Source organism: Pygocentrus nattereri, chromosome 27 (genome assembly GCF_015220715.1).
Source record: "Pygocentrus nattereri isolate fPygNat1 chromosome 27, fPygNat1.pri, whole genome shotgun sequence".
NCBI classification, from domain to species: Eukaryota; Metazoa; Chordata; class Actinopteri; order Characiformes; family Serrasalmidae; genus Pygocentrus; species Pygocentrus nattereri.
Window position 1 is genome coordinate 12,530,921 of NC_051237.1, and position 22,145 is coordinate 12,553,065.

General features: G+C 41.9%; 1 protein-coding gene across 3 annotated transcripts in view; it reads right to left on the reverse strand.

Moving 5' to 3' along the window:
• Nucleotides 1–19,710, reverse strand: part of samd12 (sterile alpha motif domain containing 12) — a 127,695-nt gene extending 107,985 nt beyond the window's left edge. Inside the window, exon 1 of one of the 3 annotated variants that reach the window (XM_017703103.2) lies at nucleotides 18,855–19,407. In XM_017703103.2, coding sequence (XP_017558592.1) covers nucleotides 18,855–18,915 — 61 coding nt within the window. In that variant the 5' untranslated portion in view covers nucleotides 18,916–19,407. Of the gene's footprint in view, nucleotides 1–18,854; nucleotides 19,408–19,545 lie in introns of those variants that run through there. The other 2 variants (XM_017703105.2, XM_017703104.2) reach the window with 2 other exon arrangements.
• Between the last annotated feature and the right edge of the window lie 2,435 nt (nucleotides 19,711–22,145).

Genomic DNA, 22,145 nt, shown 5'->3' on the forward strand with positions numbered 1-22,145 from the left:
GGTGAACCCAGCACTCTGAGTGTTCTGTCCAGGAACACAAACAGAGCACCCAGCCCCCTGAGAGCTCTGTCCAGGAACACAAACAGAGCACCCAGCCCCCTGAGAGCTCTGTCCAGGAGCTCGAACAGAGGACCCAGCCCCCTGACAGCTCTGTCCAGGAGCTCGAACAGAGCACCCAGCCCCCTGAGAGCTCTGTCCAGGAACATGAACAGAGCACCCAGCCCCCTGAGAGCTCTGTCCAGGAGCTCGAACAGAGCACCCAGGCCCCTGAGAGCATGTTCCAGGAGCTCGAAGAGGCCCAGGCCCCTGAGCACTCTGTTCAGGAGCTCGAACTGAGGACCCAGCCCCCTGAGCACTCTGTCCAGGAGCTCGAACAGAGGCCCCAGCCCCCTGAGCACTCTGTCCAGGAGCTCGAACAGAGGCCCCAGCCCCCTGAGCACTCTGTTCAGGAGCTCGAACAGAGGCCCCAGGCCCCTGACCACTCTGTTCAGGAGCTCGAACTGAGGACCCAGCCCCCTGAGCACTCTGTCCAGGAGCTCAAACGGAGGACCCAGCCCCCTGAGCGCTCTATCCAGGAGCTCAGAGGGCTGTCTTTACTAAAGAACCCTTGAAGAAACCTCATCTGTACAACTGAGAAGCAGAGAGGTTGATCTGTACCCCCTACAATGTTGAGGGTGTCCCAGTACAACTAGTCTGGAAACACCTATGGAGAGAGATCGTCTTGAGGTTGAGACTCATTTGGCAATACTGTAAATAAGTAGACCAATGGCAGTAAAGCTTAATGAATTCAACTGAATTAAACTGAAAAAGCAAGAAGGAAATGATGTGAGAGAGAGATTGAAATAAGAGGAAGAATGATAAGAATGCAGTAAATCAAGGAGAGCATGAGGAAAGAAGGGGGGGTGTCTGAGTGACACACAATGGAGGAAAAAGAAACACAGAACAATCCAGGCATGGAGTGGGGGTATCAGACGAAGGCAGCAAGACTCTCTCTATAGGGAAAGTTCAGCTGGGGGTTGAGTGCTGTGGTCTGGAAAGGAGTGATCAGGGCGCAAGGGGTGAAGCTGCTGGGCAGGATGCTTTTTTTACATCATCTTCTAAAAATAGCTCAGAATGTTCTTCACCCTCGCCTCTCAGGCATGCGCAGTGAAGAGAGGAGAGAGAGAGAGTGTGAGGGGAAAGATGAGCAACGCATCACTGAGCACACCCCTCCCTCCGCCTCATTCACACAGGCTAACGAGGACGAGAAGGTGAGAAGGCGCTGAATGAACACTCCATCGATCCCTCCCTAATGGTGGCAGGACAGAGATAGGTCTAATAGAATTAGCCTCCCTAATGCAGTCAGCGGAACAGACAGCCTGACCACACTTTGCTTAGCATTTGTAGCGCTCTAGTGCGCTTGGCAGGGGTTTGGGGGGTCTGCCTGAACTTGTGACAAGTACATAATCAGAAGTGAAGCTGGGTTAGGCTGTAAGTTTCTGCAAGTGGAGCACAGCGGTTTGTTTATGACCCAGAAACAAAGCCTATACATGCAAGGTCAAGCGGAGTCACCATCAGCTCTCTCACCTGAGAACAACAGGGAGCTGAACCTAGTTATAACCAACAAATGGCACACAAATCCAGCAGGTTTCTTGAGAAAGAATTTCTCAATAGAATGGACAACTACAGCCAAAAGTGAGGACTGACCTCATCTCCTGCTGGACAGGCCTAGAAATGTTTAGTGAAAATTTATACATCTTCCACTTACCCAAGATGTAGTCAGCTAAGACATATCTAGCTTCCAAATTTTGCTGCTTTAGTTTAAAACTGGAGCGAATCTTTTCTGTAAATACACCCCCTAAACTTCTCTCTACTAGCTCAAGTTGTCATGCAGACAGTCAGTGCAACGCTTACTATGAGCTATAAAAATGAACAAATCTCACAAATCACAGTGAAGCTGAATGCAGCATGTAACCATTGTGGATAACTGCCAAAATCAGAGTACCCTTTGCGCGCATGCACGTCACACAAAGATATGAAAGCTACAGATTCTATTTACAATTCCTGCTGCATGATGTGTGTGTACGCAAAGGAGGTGTCAGATTTTGTGGGAGAGGCAGAATTAGGCACAACACCTGTTGTCTAAACCACAGCATTCTCATGCCATTCAGTTGTGCAGGTTTGTTCATTTTTATTCCTCAAAAGTCAATCTGTGTCCCAAACCACACTGTCTGCACAACCATAATGAAGACCTGAATGCAGTTTGAGTGGGTGGAAAAGACCTGGTTGCGGTTTGAGTGGGTTGAAAAAGTTATGAGTGTATGTAAGGTCCAAGTTGGCAGTGTGAGGGATCAACTGTGTTCACAGCCTCCTTACAGCTATCCTTGCCACACCGACTGTAGCTGGGAGCAATGACCTACACACTGACCAAAACAGCATTCTTTAGAGAGACCAAAGGGAGAATATTATACTACTAATGCACTGGGCCAGTTAGCTACGCTAGCTAATGAATGTATTCACATTCATTGCGTACTCACCAAACAATCGTGGCCTTGATTGAATAAGCAAACTCATGAATATGGGATAAATTAGCATTTTAGATAAAACCCCCTCCATTCATCAGACCCATCAGATTCACCCTAATTCCACCCAATTTTTAAAATGTAATTCACCAATTACAGACTCATGCACGCTGCATTCCAGTCAGCTGCTGAGATCAAACAGTAACAAGTCTCTCAGAAACCATATGTTCTCAAAAACAGTTTCTTCTGCCATGTGTGAGGATGAGTTCAATGGTGCTTTTTAAACCAAACCCCACAGAACAGCTTTGCTGTCAGCAGGGGGACTCTTCTGTGGGCGCCTTGTTACACGCTTGCTAAAGTTCTAATTGAGCTCTTTGAAGACCAAGAAAGAAAGAGTGAAAGAGTGAGCTAATTGTCCCTTATGTGGGCCAAAGCCTGGCTCGCCCTCACCCTACCCTTCTCATGCCAGCAACAAAGTTGAGGGGATTGTCTCAGTCCACTAAAGTAGGTCATCTTTGCTTCAGCATTGGGTAAAGATGACGGTTCTTGTGCATGTAAGTGCAGGTCTACTCACATCATGTCTCAACTGGTTCTAAATGCACTACAGGTCAGTCTATATTCAACTCAGATCATGGAAACCACTGGACTAAGGTGAGATCTGGCTGCCTGCATTTCATTTTGAAGCGTTCTTAACCGAAAGTTAAGAGCAGGAAAGGTTGACCAGGCTTAGAGGCCTTTCATTCGCTGCCTGTTCAGCTTATGCCAGGCTCAGGCACCAATGTGTTCTGCTCCAAATGATCTCTCCCCCTTTGTTAAATAAGAACACCCGACCCACTTTTCAAACAGACACAAACGCTCTAAAAATAACCCTGACATCCACCCTCCAATGAGTACACTTCTGAGGCTGAATGCTACAGTTATTTTGTACTTCCAAAACAGTTAGGGCAAATAGAAATCAATATAAATAGCATCACAGCCTAAGGTAGATGTAGAGCACAAGGGCAGCTATAAATATTTCAGCAGACGTCAGAACTTTGAGAGCTTTTCCAAGGCCTAGCAAGCCTATTTTAAGGATTTCTGGCTACTATTACAAAAAAATGTTTCAGATGCTACATGTTCTCTTGAGACTTCAAGAGGGAAATGTTAAGACCTTCTTGTACATAAAAGCATTCTACCATTTACATTGCAGAACCTTCAGGAAAAGAGAACATGCAGCTGTTAATGGAGGAGAGTGGGTTCTGCAGACACAGCACTAGGTATAGGAGTTCAGTTCTCCATCACTGACAGCTCCTCTGCTCACTGCTATCACCTTACTACTTAAAGAACAATTTGTAGACAACATAAGTAACAACAGCTTGCCTGCCGTAATTGCAAGAGGGACTATTGATTTTTGTATAGAAGGGCCTCATGGATGAGGCAAATTCTCAGCAACTCTGTGTTCTATTGTCTGAGTTCATTGATGTTAGACTAGGACACTGTAAAGTCAGTGTTCCACACTTAAGACCGATAAAGAGACAAAGGTGTGACGCAGGAAAGTCTTTAGCTTTATTTTAAGATAGTTGTTCAATGTTCTAATCTTGGTGTTTTAATGGGCAAATATCACACTTTTGATGTTTATCATTTTTGGTTTTTTGTTGTTTTGTTTCAGGTGTTTTGCATGACTATTGTCATCATATCTTCATCAGCTTATTTTGCAATTGAGACCTAAACATTGAGCCAGGTCTTCTTTCTGGAGACACTTAGGAGCAATTAAGTTACATGCAAAACCTCAACACTGAGTATCTGCAAAATACAGTCATAAAATGCAGTTGCCCACGGCCACCCTAAATACAGCAATGCTCAATCCAGAAAACATTTTAACTCACTGCGGCACTGGCATATTTCATGAAATTTCGATGGCTAACATAATTTCCACCAGCCTATCAATGGGAATTTGTATGTAATATTAGCACCAAACTAATGATTGTGTCCGTTCACATTTTAGCATGCTCTACCCTAAACATGGACAACTGAAGCTTGCACTAGGCATTTAAGAGACATTTTCTCACTTTGTTTGTTATTTACAGATTCTGTGGAATCACAGACTACAGTCGAGCGCTTGATGAGTTCAGCAATTAGCCAAAAACGTCTCATAGTGTCCAAGCATTTATAGGGCTGCCATTAGGGCTGGGCGATATGGAGCAAAAATGATATCTCAATATTTTTTAGCTGAATGGTAATATACGATATATATCTCGATATTTTTTCTTCGCAAAAGGTATAAACAAAAAGGTTCTTCTGAGTTCCAAATTTCACACAGGCACTTTTATTAACATTTAGCTGTAAGTGTAAAAGAGCAGTTGCTTAAAAATAAAACTACTGGCAAATATTAAATAATAATGCTCCTTAAATACAAACCGGATTCCAAAAAAGTTGGGACACTAAACAAATTGTGAATAAAAACTGAATGCAATGATGTGGAGATGGCAAATGTCAATATTTTATTCAGAATAAAACACAAATCACAGATCAAAACTTTAAACTGAGAGAATGTATCAATTTAAGGGAAAAATATGTTGTTTCAAAATTTCATGGCGTCAACAAATCCCCCCTTCTTACAACACTCAACAGACGTCTGGGGACAGAGGAGACCAGTTTCTCAAGTTTAGAAATAGGAATGCTCTCCCATTCAAGTCTAATACAGGCCGCTAATTGTTCAATCGTCTTGGGCCTTCTTTGTCACACCTTCCTCTTTATGATGCGCCAAATGTTCTCTATAGGTGAAAGATCTGGACTGCAGGCTGGCCATTTCAGTACCCGGATCCTTCTCCTACGTAGCCATGATGTTGTGATTGCTGCAGAATGTGGTCTGGCTTTATCTTGTTGAAAAATGCAGGGTCTTTCCTGAAAGAGATGACGTCTAGTTGGGAGCATATGTTGTTCTAGAACCTGAACATAGTTCTCTGCATTAATGGTGCCTTTCCAGACATGCAAGCTGCCCATGCCACAAGCACTCATGCAACCCCATACCATCAGTGATGCAGGATTCTGAATGGAGCGTTGATAACAACTTGGGTTATCCTTGTCCTCTCTGGTCCGGATGACATGGCGTCCCAGTGTTCCATAAAGAACTTCAAATCGTGACTCATATGACCACAGCACAGTCTTCCATTTTGCCACACTCCATTTTAAATGACCCCTGGCCCAGTGCAAACGTCTGAGCTCGTGGAGCTTGCTTAGAAATGGCTTCCTCTTTGCACTGTAGAGTTTCAGCTGGCAATGGTGGATGGCACGGTGGATTGTGTTCACTGACAATGCTTTCTGGAAGTATTCCTGAGCCCATTCTGTTATTTCCTTGACAGTGGCATTCCTGTTTGAGGTGCAGTGATGTTTAAGGGCCCGGAGATCACAAGCATCCAGTAGAGTTTTGCGGCCTTGACCCTTACGCACAGCGATTGTTCCAGATTCTCTGAATCTTGTGATGATGTTATGCACGGTTGATGATGATAACTTAAAAGTCTTTGCTATTTTACGCTGGGTAACACCATTCTGGTATTGCTGCACTATCTTTCTGCGCAACAATGGTGGAATTGGTGATCCTCTTACCATCTTGGCTTCTGAGAGACACTGACACTCTGAGAAGCTCTTTTTATACCCAATCATTTTGTCAATTGAGCTAATTAGTGTTAATTGGTCTTCCAGCTGTTCGTTATATGCTCAATTTCCTTTTTCCAGCCACTTATTGCTACTTGTCCCAACTTTTTTGGGATTTGTTGAAACTGTGAAATTTTGATTCAACATATTTTTCCTTTAAAATGTTACATTTACTCAGATTAAACTTTTGATCTTTCATCTATGTTCTATTACGAATAAAATATTGACATTTGCCATCTCCACATCATTGCATTCCATTTTTATTCACAATTTGTTTAGTGTCCCAACTTTTTTGGAATGCGGTTTGTAAATTAAAGCTCTTTTCTTCCATAACAAAATGCACACGGCTGTGCTATTAAAATGTAAACAGAAAAGTTACAGAACACAAAATGTCAAAGGCTAACTTATTCTTTCAAAATTCAGATTCCAGTGAATTAGACTTCAACAAAGTGCTTCCTTCTGTGTACTGAGACTGAGTGAATTCCATCCTTCAGTCAGTGCATCTTTTGTGCAAATCTTAAATAACAATAACGGTATAATGAGAAGACAACAACAGTCCAGGCCAACTACTGTACAGCTTACAAATGTTGTGCAAGGAAAACTAGTCTGTCAACAGTATGAGGCTTCAAGGATGCCCTGAGGCAGGTTACAATGTTTCCACTGCAACTGAAAATCCTTTCAGAAGGGGAGCTGGTGGCTGGCACACAAAGGTATTCTTTGCCAGGCAGCTCAGTGCTGGATAGGCAACTTCATGTTCCTTCCACCATTTGAGAGGATCAGCATCACTCTCCAAACAGACAGACAACAGGTAGCTAGAAAATTCATTTTCTATTGCCTCCCTTTGTGTGAAAGTGGTGCTCGTGGTGGTGCTCTGCTGGAAGAAGCTTGCAAGTGATCTCTTCTTTTTAGCTGTGTGTGCCACTGCTGCTTCTTTTCAGTCTACAGACTCAGGCACAGCTGGGCCAGGCAGCTCAGACAAACATCTGCTCTGATAGCTGAGCAGAGACTCTGCCTCCAAAACAACTTTATGTTTTAGTGAATCCATTTTCTCACTCTGGATGTATTTGGCCCTGAACCGTGGATCCACAAATGAAGCGATGTCCAAGAAGTCACTGGTGGATGGGTCTGCATATTTATTGTTGAGGTAATTCACAATGCAGGTCTTGATGGATTTACACAGCTCACTGTCCTCTTCTCCAGGTGCCAGGGGACTAGTATTAAACAGGTGTAGCACAGGTCTGACATATGACAGGGTCACATATTCTTCTCCTGAAAGAGCATCAGTGACATCTTGAAGGGGTTTAAGAGCTTTCTGAACTGCCTCCAGGACCTCTATGTTCTGCCAGGTAAGGACCAGAGGCCGGGTTTTCATGTCAGCAGACAGGACTTTAGAAAGTGCTCTTTCCTGCTCCAGAACCCTCTCTATCATTAGCAGCCTTGATCCCCAGCGAGTGGTTGTCTCTGTGATGAGCTGGTGACTTGGAAGACCCAGCTGCATTTGCACTTCAGCTAGTTCTCTTCTCTTCCTCCAGCTGTAGGAGAAGGTGCTCACAACTTTCTTGCACAGAGAAATGGGGCATCCATACCATGTCCTTCAACACACAAAATAAACTCACATTAATTTTTATACTGAGGTAAATTAATGTTCATCCGTTCAGTAGAGATGTCTAAAACTCAATTACATTTGAAAATGTATTTGTTTATTGTCTAAAAATGGTTTTAGTTAAAATATTTCTGTAAAATCACCAGCAAATGAGTGAAATGGATATTTTTAGATCTTTTCAATCACAAACACTCATGTATTTAAAATGCATGTATTTTCTCAGATGGTGTCCTCATTATATGTCACTATCAGCCTAATACAAGTACATTCACACTCAAATAAGGCCGACAGTTTATCTAACTAAGTTTCGGTTTCATAAGTGGTAGATTTATAAGCCAGCTGCCACTTTAATTAATTAATTTAATTAATTACCTTGTGATCAGGAGACATATTTAGCTCTGTAAATGATTCTATAAGCGTTTTACTTAACAGCATCCATCCATCCTAGCATATTTTTTAATTTAAATTCAGTTGATTGAATATTGCACTCACCAATGGCCAGATGAAGTCTGTGCCCAAAACACTGCATCCTCATCCAACTGTTTAGTTGCACCGCCTTGACGACATTAGCCCTGTTGTCAGTAGTTATAGCAACCAGTCCCGTCAGATTGAGCTTCCAGCTTGTGAGGGCATCCTGCAGGGCTTCAGCTATATGCTCCCCGGTGTGGTCCTGGGGAAAGTAGCTGGTCTGGAGACAGGCACTTTTCAATTCCCAGTCTTCCACGAAATGCACAGTCACACGTACGTATGGCTCGCAGGTCCTGCTGGACCACATATCAGTGGTCAGTGCGAAGTGAGACACTTTGGCGAGTCAGGCGCTGAGACTCTCTCTAACTTCAGTATACATTTTTGGCAATATTTCTCTCGTAAAATAATTCCGACTAGGTAACTGGTATCTTTGGTCAAAGGTTTTTAGCAATTGTATAAAGCCCTTTTGTTCCACGGTTGAGATGGGAACCATGTCTTTAGCTATATGACAGACCACTGCTTTAGTAATGTCACCCCACCTCTCACTTTTTCTCTCATAAGGCACAGCACGGGTATCTGAGTTTAGTAACGTAGTTTGTTTTCGGGCAGGAGGCTGAGAAAGCTTCACGGTCTTCACATTTTCACACACTCTTCATACTGCACTTTATGGTGATGTTGCAAATGGTGGAAAAGATGAGTAGTGCTCGAACTTTTTGTCGGCACTTGTTTTCGGCGTTCTCTGCAGATTACATTACTCTGCTGCGCATCTGACACTTTGAAACCAAACCATGTCCAAATAATTGAGCCGTTATTTTTCTTTTTACTAACCAGCTCCTCTTCACTAGCTCCTTTCCTGTCTTTATCTGTCTCCATGCTGTTGCAATATGCATGACAGGACAGGGTGTGGGGGAGGGATGAGCTGCGTGAGAGAGGCGGGGCAGCATGAAGTTGTGCAGAGCCGAATCAGGAGAAGAAAACGATGAACTGGTGGATCCACAAGTATGCTAGTAACGCGATATAGACTTTACCGATATAAACAATATTGCCTCATCTTATATCGTGTACGAAAATATATCGATTCTTTTTTAAATCGATATATCGCCCAGCCCTAGCTGCCATCTCTCATTATTGCAAAGGAACACAAACATTTTGCAAGGGAGTGCACAGATTTGCAAGTGATCTATTGCAGGGGAGCACAAAATGTTTGTGGGGGAATGCAAAAATATTGCTATGTAAGGCAGTATTTTTTTCCCGCAATGACAGAGTTGCACCCAGTAGCGGCATCTCTCCCACAGCTTCTCTCTCATTTACTACCTCCCGCACGGATCCTTGATCTCATTCGCATTTGCTAAGCATTGTTCAATCATTCTGCTAAACACTCTCTCATGGGGTCATGTACAAAGACATTATATTTCTCCTCTTCACCTCATCTACTAACATAAGAGTAGCTATGAACTCTTTTACTGCCATTTTTTCAGATAAAGCCCTTTATGGCTTTTATGGTACTGTTAGCCTCACTCTGATGCTGATAGGTTGGGATGATTGACAGGCTGGGAAAATCATGAAAATGAAAAAAATCTGGTCAAATACATTTTCAAAGGCATTTTAACACAGAACGAACACGGTAGGTGAGAATATGTAATCGCACAGAGGAATTTTGAATTCTGCCATCATTCTAAGTTGATGTCCTCTTTGATAATCCAAATTAAAAGCATTATTAGAGAGTGAACATGCTTATATGATACATTATGTTTTAATTATGATGGACAATTACTGCATAATTACATTAAGTGTAAATATGCTGTTCTGGAAATACATTCTAATTTAAGTAAAGCTGCTCTAAAGCATCGAAATCTATGTGTAAAAGAAATGTCAGTACTAGTGCATCAAATGGTAAATTAAATTGGTAGTATGGAATTTGAAGTTTCTTTCTGAGCTCAACAGTGCGTGCACCAATCAGGCATAACATTATGACCACCTCCTTGCTGAGAATGATCCACCACCCAAATAGTACCTGCTCTGTGAGGGTCCATGTGGGTCCTGACCATTGAAGAACAGGGTGAAAGGGGGCTAAAAAAGCATCAGAGAAACAGATGGACTACAGTCTGTACAGCCCTTATTGAGTAACTACAGAGTGCAGCTATTCAGTAAGTGGAGCTGATAAAATGGACAATGAGTGTAGAAACAAGGAAGTGGTCATAATATTATGTCTGATCAGTGTATATGAGTGGGAATGCAAACACATCATAATTTTACATACTATACTACACAGTGGTGTCTGTGTACATGTGGGCTAAGCATGTATACTCTGTATTGCTGACATTTGTAGGTTTCAGGAATACAAAATATGGTAGCATGAACATTCTTGTTGTTAGCAAAGCCGTAATTTGGATCCCAAGTTTTCTCTTTGGAACAGATGACAAAATATTTTGTGATGGTCGTGAAAAAAGTTCCGAAAAATCTAGATCCCTGGTTTTATAAGGTCACTGCCAGCAGTGCACAGACACCGTATGCAGCATGTTGTTTCCCCTTATTGAGTAATGCCACCTCATTTAATTTCAACATAAAATTTTACAGTGCTTAATTTCTGAAACAGCATTCTGTCAAGTTTTCACACTCTGCTCTACCTAAAACAACGGACCATTCAGTCATCCGTTGCACATCTACCATCATAAAGTAAATGTAGTAGAAAATGAGCCACAGACCAAGCTGTATTATCTATGTTTAGCCATGGAAACGAGACTTTTTGACACTTTATAAGTGAGGCAAAAATATTCTCCATTTTCTCTACCTCAGTCTCTTCATTCAAGAAAATAAATAAGACATCCATTTAAGCCCTTCTCTTCATTACTTCGACACATGACACCCTGCGATGATTCATCACTGCTACCTCTGTAAATTTAACAGCACAACAGCTCCCTGCACTGCATTCAAATGAATGCTAATCAGATACAAAATTAGAGCCCAATGCTTTGCCCAGCCATCAGCGTGAGGGCACCACAGTATAAATAGAGCTGGCAGAAATATAAATAGAAACATCCCCCAATTTATTACTGATCTCATATAGTTAGCGTGATGTACTTGGCTTGAGGAGATGATTCTTACGCACTAAACCTTGCGAGTCAAACTGAAAAGAAATCTGACTTGTCAGTCAAGTTGATGCTGTGATGATGAACAACTGACTATTCACATTGTACACTGGAGCTTCTACAGTACTGTGCAAAAATGATACACCACCCTTACTCAATTTCTGGTCAAAACAGTCATTTTACAGAAAATTAAACTAAATCCTCCAACACAAGAAGTATGATTTCAAATCTAGTCGTATGTTATTTGTCCACTTTTAAAAGAGATTTTTCTAAGATAAGAAAAATGTAAAGATAATTCACTTAAGGAAGGGAAAAGCCAAGTAAAATAATTGGAAAAAACAGGAGCTTCTAAATTATGAGTTTAAAAAAATGATTGAAAGATATACAGAAAATGGGACTTCCAGCAACCATGCGAAACCCTGGTAGACTACCAAACTGTCACCATCAGATAAACGGTACTTGACGCTCAACAGATTCGAGAGACAGGAGAGAATCCATTAGTGACAAAAAGAAGATTTGCACTAGAACAGGGGTTCTCAAATGTTTATTTATTAGCCCCCATTTATCACTAGAAAGCAGGAAAGGCCACAGAAAAACTTAAAAATTACATTTTTAGAAATTTTTCAACACAGTAAAGTTCAGGTGCCCACCGCTGAAAATGTGACAAACATCAGTTATCATAAAATACTGGTGTGAGTGGACAACTGGACGGAGAGAGTTTTTGCTTCTAGAGGCAAACTCCAAAAAAACTGATGAAACTGCCTTTGGCACTTTTATTGCAGGGCTTGTATTAACATTGTTTATTGTCTAAAGACATTTTATATTTCTTTTTCAGTGTTACATCAATTATTTTTTCCACCAATTTCTATTATAAGGTGTCATCACAGGCTCACTATAGACCACTGACCCCCCTAAGTGTAAGTCCAATGTGTTTGGGATTATTTGGAATATAAGAAACAAAGAAAGCAACAAAGTTCTAAGACTTTGGAGGTGTGGAAAAATATCCCTGGGGAAAGAGAAAGTGACAAAAATGAAAGCTACACTAAAGAGTGGACACAAATACTGAGAATGGATCATATGTAGTTGTCAGGCTTCTGTGTTATTGTCTGTTAAAGCATATGCTCTCTTCTTTTTCTGATACTGAAAACTGTTAGTGGTCAAATGCAAACAGGGGAATTAAAACTGTATGGAAGAAAAACCATTAGTACAGCCAAAAGGCACAGAGCTCTTGACCAAGTTCCTCACTTAAAGCAGCTGTAACACAGGAGAGGAAGCATGAGCTCCAAAAGTATTTAGACACCGAGTAACGTGGTGGTGGTGTTTTCTATTTAGTGAACAACTTTGAACTGTCAGCTTCATCTGAAAAGTATGCTACCCAAAAGTGGTCTACAACATGAAACATATTTAAAGAACATATTCTGTACAGTTCATGAGTTCTTTGGGAGTCACAGTGCCAGCACAGGAATGAAATGTACTGGAGACTTAAGTACAGTGGCGCAAAAAGGGGGTATGCAGCGTATGCGTCGCATATGGGCGCTGCACTAGAGGGGCGCCAAAACGATGCCGGAAAATTATTTCTAGTCTGCATTTTCTGTAAGAGCTGTTTGTTCAAGTATGATAATACACATCAAAAAACAGCACAGCACTAATCAGGCGCCCATCCACTCCGTCCCCTACCCTCCTGTCATTTGCTCCCAAACACAGGCGCTTGAGAATGCGCCCCATAGGGAACGCGTCAAGGCGTGTGTTTTTTTTTTTTGTTTGTTTGTTTTTCCCCCGTCGTGGCACAAGCACCTGCAGGGTGTTCAGGATGGAGGGGCAGAAAAAAAGCTCTCCGGGGCACAAAACAGAAAACGGAAGAGGGAAAGAGAAAAAGATGATGTAGGGATGAAGAAAAGCTTCTCAAAGTGGTTGAAAGACAGCAGGTTGGTCAGTTTATACGCTTTATTCACCTACATCACCTTTGTCTACCAAAACGAGACTGTAGGGTACGAAAGTAGCGTTGGACCACTGGGTTCTAGCAAAGCTGCCTCACTGCTGCGTTCCCAAACGCACTTATTCAAAAATAAAGGAATCTAATAGAGGTCAAACCTTCCATAGTTTCCCCAAAGATCCCGTACTTCACCGTGAATAGATTCACACAATCAGAAGAGATCGCCTTTTCAGTTTAAGATGTATGTTACTGTGCTAGCTAAGGCTAGCCATATTAATATTACCCAGCCAGCCAGATGAATGATAGCAGTGAGGCAGCAAGCTAACGTTAAAGCTAAACTTGGTTCTCCAGCTACGACTTGATTAACCCTGTACTGGTTATTTTCTCGGTTTAACTTCAAAACGAGTGACATTAGTCAAGCCATAGCTCTTTATAGTAGCCTGTTTAGCTAGCTAACCTAGCTAGTCAACATTCTAGTTAATATGCTAACCGTGGCAGCCTGGTCTAAAGCTCAGCTCGCTGGTGTCACTAAATCATCTTAAACTCTTAGTTTCTAGCCACATTCAGACACATTCAGCCTGTAACTGTTTTAGTTGAGTTTTCCTTTACATTTTTATTTATTTTGTCCTTTTATTTATTTAATTTTTTGTTTTACCTTTTTATTTATTTTATTCCATACTTTTCGCCTTTTACCTTTTTATTTCATTTATTTCTTCCTTTTATTTATTCTGTCTTCTGTTTTACTGTTTATTTTATTTCCATAATTTACTTTTTTATATAAACTTGGTGTTTAACCCTCTTTCTTTGTGCTTATATTTTATTATTCTAATTATTAATCTCTATTTTATTGCGCTACATTTTAGCCTGTCCACTTATCAGTTTATTCTGAATTATTTTATTAATTTTAATTTTTTTCAGTCACTTTAAGTTAAGGGGCGGGGCGCCGATAATATGTTTGCATCCACCTCAGAAAGTATGTAGTTGCACCCCTGCTTAAGTACATGTTGCAGTCTGTAAAGTAGGCCATGAACTGCTGTATCATCATTGCTATCTAGCAAAAATCCAGTTAGACTTGTCTCCTTATCTGATGCAAGGTGACAGCACATCTGTCTAATGGCATTTGGGATGTCCATTTTAAAAAGGGATACATACATGTAGAACAATTTGTACACACCAAAAAATTCAAATATTTTGATTAAAAAAACCTCACATGATTGTATGTTTACTTATTCTTAAAGATTATGCATGAGTATTCAAGTACTCATTTAGAAACACAAATGAGTATTTGATGCCTGTAAAATGCTACTAAACGTGTGCAATCTTGGTGGCTTAATCACCCAACTTTACACTTTTTCTAGCCTGTAAATTTCCAGGTTTTCTACCCTGATATGACAAAGAACTAATACCATATACAGTATCTCACAAAAGTGAGTACGCACCTCACATTTCTGCAAATATCTAATTATATCTTTTCATGGGAAAACACTATAGAAATAAAACTTAGATATAACTTAAAGTAGTCAATCTACAGCTTGTATAGCAGTACAGCTTTACTGTCGTCTGAAAATAACACACACACACCCATTAATATCTAAATAGCTGGCAACACAAGTGAGTCCACCTCACAGTGAACATGTCCAAATTCTGCCCAAAAGTGTCGTTATCCCTCCCTGGTGTCATGTGACTCATTAGAGTTCCAAGGTACCAAGTGTGAATGAGGAGCATGGCTTTTGGGTACAATTCGCTCATACTGGCCACTGGATCTTCAACATGGCACCTCATGGCTAAGAACCCTCTGAGGATGTGAGAAATAGAACTGTTTCTCTTCACAAAGATGGCCTATGCTATAAGAAGTTTGTTAACACTCTGAGCTATAGCACAGTGGCCAAGGTTATACAGCGGTTTTCCAGGACAGGATCCACTCAGAATAGTGGAACATTGAACAGCCTCGCTAGGGTCGATCAAAGAAGTTGAGTTGACGTGCTCAGCGTCATATCCAGAGGTTGGCTTCAAAAAATAGATGCATGAGTGCTGCCAGCATTGCTGCAGAGGTTGAAGAAGTGGGAGGACTGCCTGTCAGTGCTCAGACCATACGCCGCACAATGCATCAACTCGGTCTGCATGGCCGTCATCCCAGAAGGAAGCCTCTTCTCAAGCTGACTCACAAGAAAGCCCGCAAACAGTTTGCTGAAGACAAGCAGTCCAAGAATATGGATTACTGTAATCATGTCTTGTGGTCTGACAAGACCAAGATAAACTTGTTTGGTTCAGATGGTGTCCAGCATGTGTGGTGGTGCTGCCGGCACTGGGAAACTGCGGTTTATTGAAAGAAACATGAATTCCAACATGTACTGTGGCATTCTGAAGCAGTGGATGATCCCCTCCCTTCGGAAACTGCGACCGCAAACACATCTCCAAGAGGACAACCACCTTACTGGAGGTAAAGATGATGGACTGGCAAAGTATGTCTCCAGACCTAAACCCAATTGAGCACCTGTGGGGCATCCTCAAGCGGAGTCTTGTCTAACATCCACCAGCTCCATGAAGTCATCATGGAGGAGTGGAAGAGGATTCCAGTATCCACCTGTGCAGCTCTGGTGAATTCCATGCCTAAGCGGGTCAAGGCAGTGCTGGATAATAATGGCGGTCACACAAAATATTGACACTTTGACCACAATTTGGACATGTTCACTGTGAGGTGAACTCACTTGTGTTGCCAGCTATTTAGACATTAATGCTCTACAGCATTGCTCTACAGCTCTACAGAGTGTGGGAATAGATGTGTGAAAAAACATCATATGTACAAAACTGCACTTTCAAAACTTCAAATAGCAAAAAAAACTGCTTAATGAGGTCTCGCAAGAATAAGCATTGCAGATGTAAGAGAATAAAAGAAAAGTGTGGAGACGGATGGAGCTGCATCTGTACACCACTAAAGGAAAGCTGTGAATCTGTATATGCACCTCTAGAATTGTTATAATGGGCTGTGGAAAAGTGGTGCTTAATGCCGGTTCTACAGTAACCCCACCCTGCAGGTTCTAGTGTTTTCTCTGCTCTAACACACCAGTTCCAACAAAGGAAGTGCTTGTTAACTGACTGATTAGACGTTTAGAAGAATAGAAAAAACATCAAAACATAAAGAACCGTGGTCCTGTGTGACCACGCAATAACAATGTACATGTTTCACAAGGTGCTAGCTATAAGTTAATAACAGCACATTTCCAAAAGATGGTCTTTGTCTATCTCCATACTGTGGTGGATTACCATGGAAAATATCAGTATTGTGGCCAGAATAGGTGCCAGCTGCGTTGCAGAATCATGCAGTTCCACCTACTTTCCATTAAAAAAGAACCAGAGTGCTTATGCAAGAACACTCAGGGCAAAGGCAGGCATGGTGTCCCCAGGGATGAAGTGATTTTAAAGAGAGGAAATCATTACTAAATTCCCCGAGGCTGAAAACTTACTGGGCGACCTGCCTACCTTTGGTGGATGTAATTAGACATCTGTAGCCAACCTCTGTGGGTGTACATTTCTCAACGGACCTGTTGAAGCACCTTGGGCCCACAGGATATAGGGCAGGGTTTTAAGCTACAAGACTGAAATGTAGGTCCTGCAACTGGGCCACACGACCTTGTCTTGTCTGATCCATGTTAAACAAAGTGATGAAACAATGACGAAAATGCCTTTTTTTTCAATATATAAGCCAAAAATAAGTTCATGGGTGACCTACACTCATTTAGCAGTTAGTCTTTGATACCTTGGGAGTCATGCTTTGACCTGTCCACCAAGCTAAACAGGAATGTCAAATTTCTCTCTTATCTTACTGGTCATAAATATGAACATTGAAATTCTAGGGAAAAGGCGTAATGTAAAATGCCATACCACGTTTGTAATACACATTTTGGAAATAGCCGGTGCCTTTGACCAATAATATGTGAGAGAACTGCGGTGTTCCTAGATCAAAATTCCACCGATTTTCCAAAAATAATCTCAACTGTACTGAGTCAAAATCGTTCACACTAGCGGTGATAGGAACCAGACGTCTGAAGTATTTATTACCTATAATTTACATAAATAAAAGCAAAAAGAACATCAAGAGGGAAAGTCAATAAAAACATAAAAAATATAAAGCACGATTTCATAAAGTAGCTTAAAAAATAAAAACTTAATTTTATTTTTTATTAAACAGGCATACAAAGTACATAAAAGCAAAATAAATACATGAAAGGAAATTAAAGACAAAGGGCTTATTAAGCGTTATTAAAGTTCAAGCAACAATAGAGTGCAAGCGCATGAAAAGACAGATGTTTTTAACCTGGATTTTAAAAACCCACTTCACATAAATACATAAAATGGCTTAAAGTCTGCTACTTGGTGCCTGAGACTATTGAGATCTCAATAGTTTCATGTTAAAGTTTTGGTTTTAAGATCTAGTCACTGCAGAGAGGAACATGCAGGATGTTGTAAAGCAAAACAGTTCTCCAAAAAAAAAAAAAAAAAAGTTTTACCACTATTTTATTATGACCATGCGCTGTAGACAAAATGACCCTGATTCCTTTAAGCACCATGTAAAGAAATCCAGACTGGTGAGTTTCTTTACTATGCACCACTAAATCACTCTGAATGCCTTTGCATCTCAAGCACTGAATTAGGCAGATTTATTTTATATTGGTGGTAATTCCACTTTGATGGGTTTCAGTGGAGAGGAAAAAAAGCTTACTATAAATATTCCAGCCTTTCCTTTGAAATGCAGTTTTCCGTTTAGCAGGAGACGTGTGGACCAGTAAGATATGTAAACGAAGATGTTCTTCATTCTACTGTCTTAAGCCTCATTAAGCTTTTTTCACTGTGTTTTAAAAGAGAATCCCACACCCACTGGCCACAAAGCACCCCTTGGTGGTACTCAGTCCTATACTGGGGGTGGGGGGGACCATGGGTCAGCAGCGGGCCTATGATGGCACTTTATAAAAACCAGTAAAAAATATAAGTGACTCAATCATAACAACATTAACACGGCATTAATACAAGCCCTGCAGTAACACTGCACAAAGGCAGCGTTGCCCATTTGTTTCTGCTGTTTGCCTCTAGAAACTAAATACAACCTCCCTGACCTTTCAGTTGTCCTCTCACACCAATGTTCAGTACACGGACACACGTCACACACTGCAGGGGGAGACAGCCAAACACCAGTGCTGAAACATTTCCAGAAAAACTACACTTTTAGCAAAGAAACTGAGGTAGGTGGTCCTGTGGGCCTTCAAGCTTAAGCAGGATGAGGACCCCTGTTGTAGAACAAGCCCACGCGGTCAAGTTCACCGTCTTCCCGAACCTGCTGAGCTGCCTAGCGCTTAATGTGTAGGGAGAGGCTGTCGTTATTCCAGCTGAGGGAACAGATTCATCACATTCCAATTAAACAACCAGGCGAACGAGACCTGGACCATGGCAGAAGTCCAGGCAAACTTCCTTAAATCACTACAGAGACCGCTCAGCACGCAGACCCCCGGCTCGCTCCTCTGAGGCGCTTCCTACCCGTCACTAACTTCAGGGCGAAGCTAACCAGCTCACGAGCGCCCGGGACTGACAACAGCACAGCAGATCGGACCTGAGTGGAAGTGAAGTAAACGTACCTCGCATGGGGTTTTGAATCCACAGGATGCCCCCGATAAGATGAGGAGACTGGCCGAGCATCGTGAGAGCGGAGCGGAGAAAGAAAGCACCTGTTCCGCCGAACCGAACCGAACCGAAGCCAACCGTTCAATCACGCGACTGGCCGTCCGCGAGCATGGCACAGTCGTTCACGCGCGATAGACGGTTAGATCGATCAAACTGAGCTTTGGTTTTTATCTCGTTCTTACCGCCTTTTCTCTGTGATTCGATTATCGGAATGAAACTGACAGACGTTCCTCTCAATAAGAGGGAGCTAAACTTCCTGACAGATGCACAGAAAAGCAGCGACACTGGCAGTTTTCCTTCCTCCACTCTAGATTTTCTCGTCTTTCCGAGATCCTCTGTGCAGTCGGTCCTGCAGCTCCTGGGCATCAGTGGGCGGATGACAACAGCGCATGAGCCGAATGATCTGAAATCGCGGATCCGTAAAGTATGCGCATCGGTCTGTGTCTCTCAGCCGCCTCGGCCAGGACCATCTCCACTTCATACAGCATGCTACGCGCGCAGCAGGGCGAAGATGTGCAGCACCAGCCAATCATGAACTCTGCTCACCACCACATCAGCGCCCCACTGCCCCTACATTTCATTTGTCGTCGCTGCGGTCTGCAGCCGCACGTCTGCACGTTAGCCTGCTCGAATTGAAATTCTTACCCAGCCAGGTCTCACCTTCGACAGCCATTCTGCTACTCCACGGAGTCACGCATAGCTCTCCAGGGCCGGGTATCGCTGGGCTCGCCTCCCCTCTCCCTGACCGCCCTGCTCGTTTAACACTTGCTGCAGACGGGCAGCCCCTGTCAAGCTGAGCGCGCTGCTCAAAGCGTGGAGCTTTATCTCAGAGCATTGTGGGTCTTGTAGTTGTCACACCTCCGTAACCACAACTGAAGCCGCGCTTCTCCAAGGAAGCTTTTAGGAACTTCATTTCCCAGGCAGGAACGCGGCGCCACAACACCAAAGGGAGTGAATTAACCCTGCCTGCTGAAAACGTGCAGAAACGAATCTTTTGGTGTCTTTGTTTTACCTGTACAGAGTCAAGTTCTAGTCTATCCAAGTCTATTTTACGCATTTATGTTGTTTTATGTTGACCCCAAACGCTGAAACAAAACCTTGTGCATCAGCTTTCATGAGAAAAAACGTATTAAGCAAGAAATTCATGAGAGCGTTCTTATCTTCATGTTTTGTTAAAAAAATATTCAAGTTCTCCAACAGTTTCTTGAATTTTATTAATAATCTCATTATCTCATCGCATGAGGGTCTCATTCCCGCGGTTTACTAAGTCATGGCCATGACTAAACTATGTGGTCCCTTTGTCCTATTTAATCACATCATTTCTATTTATACAGGATGTCCTGTACAGGAGCCAGCAGGGCTCCCTACGTTTCTTTACAAAAGTGTTCATATAGACTATAGACTATATTCTCATATAGCTTAGGTTGTAAACTATGTAAACTATCAATATCACGTTAAATTTTACAGATTAGCTGAAATTGAACAGTTATTTTCTTTCACACTCATTAGAAGTTCCCATTCAAGAGGTGTACCCTGTCCGGTCATAAACTCTAAGACAAGTGTGAGGCTGTCATAAGGGTAAGAAACTATTTAAGAACTATTTAAGCTCTTTCAAGCATACCACATCCTCTTACAATGCTTTTTTGCCTTGATAATTCATGTATTGTTAACTCATGTCATTTAAAAGACACAATTCTTTTTAAGATACTCTTTAATCAAACGGTAGTAACTTATGCCTGCCTTTCAAATTTCCTCTGAGGTTTGATTACATCACTGGGCACCAGCAGGCACTGAAGAATAATACCGACCAGTAATAATGCCGTGTTTCTCTTCCCTCCTCCCACAACCCTCACCCATCGTCCAGTGTAATCCTCAGCCAGCTCTGAGACCCCCACTGATAACGTTTCCTTTGGAAGTATGTCACGGTGTGGAAGGAAAATAAGTTATGATTTCTGATTCACATTGACTTTAACTGATAAGCCATAAACGCTACTTAATGCTCAGAATGTGAACAGTGATAGAATTTGTCACTGGACAGAGAATGTGAGTTTGTGCAGAATGTAGGCTCAAATTCTCTTCACATTACAAATCACCCATTTTAGCAGACCAAAAGTACTTGGACAATTGGCATCTCGATTGTTTCTAGAGTTAGTCATCACTGTCACTAGTTCATGTATTAGAGTATTAGTAGAGTTGATTCTGGATGTTGCATAAGCATTTGAAGTCTGTTACTGTCATCTTTCAACATGAGGTCCAAAGAAATATCTATGGCATGCATTACAACCCCCCCCCAAAATATCTGAATAAATCAATTAGATAGACAGTCAAGTTACACTGTTATGAGTGAGCTTATAATCATCACACATCATGGCAGACTACAGATGACCTCAGTAGTGGATAACTGACAAATATTTCAGTCAATCATGAAGGAAAAACTGTTGAACAGATGAAAAAAACACTTATGTCTCAAAAGCAAAAAGTATTATGTAAGCTGTATGAGGAAGGTGTGGAGAAAAAAAGGACGGCATCATAAATGCCACAAAACTTGGCGGGGGGGAGTGGGGGGTGCTTCATCTTGCTGCAGGATAAAAACCTGAAACATACTGTTAAAGCAGCTCTGGAGTTTTTCAGGAGAATAATGTGGGATATTCTTGACTGGCCGTTTACTGCCTTCTTACTGAAGGCAGAAATGAACAGAAAGACCTTAAAAAGGCTTTGATTACAAGAAGAAATGGCTCAACAACAGGACATCGGCAGCAAAATGCTGTCACAGGCTTAAAGCGGTCATTGACTGCGAAGGATTTGCAGCCATGTATTAAATATAAGCTTAATTTAAGATGAACTTCTTTTAGTTACTCAAAGTCCCTAAACATGAATGTAAAGTACTGTGATTCCTACATGGTTCACCCAATATAGACATAAATAACCTCAAACCCATATATGCCTATTCACACTGATCAGACATAACATTGTGACCACCTCCTTGTTTCTTGTAACGCCGGGGAGTGATGATGAGGCAGACGCATACGCTGAGAGAAGCGAGATTCATTAGGAGCAAATCCATAATCAGGGTATGAACAGTCCAGGGTCAATGAGCCAACACGGAGAGATGGAGGTACAGACATGACAAAAAGGAAAATAGATTAAACACACAACGGAAGCCAGAAGATCAAACGCCAAACAATACCATACACTACAATACACTACAAAGACCAGCAAACTAACAGGGGAAAACACAATGCTTA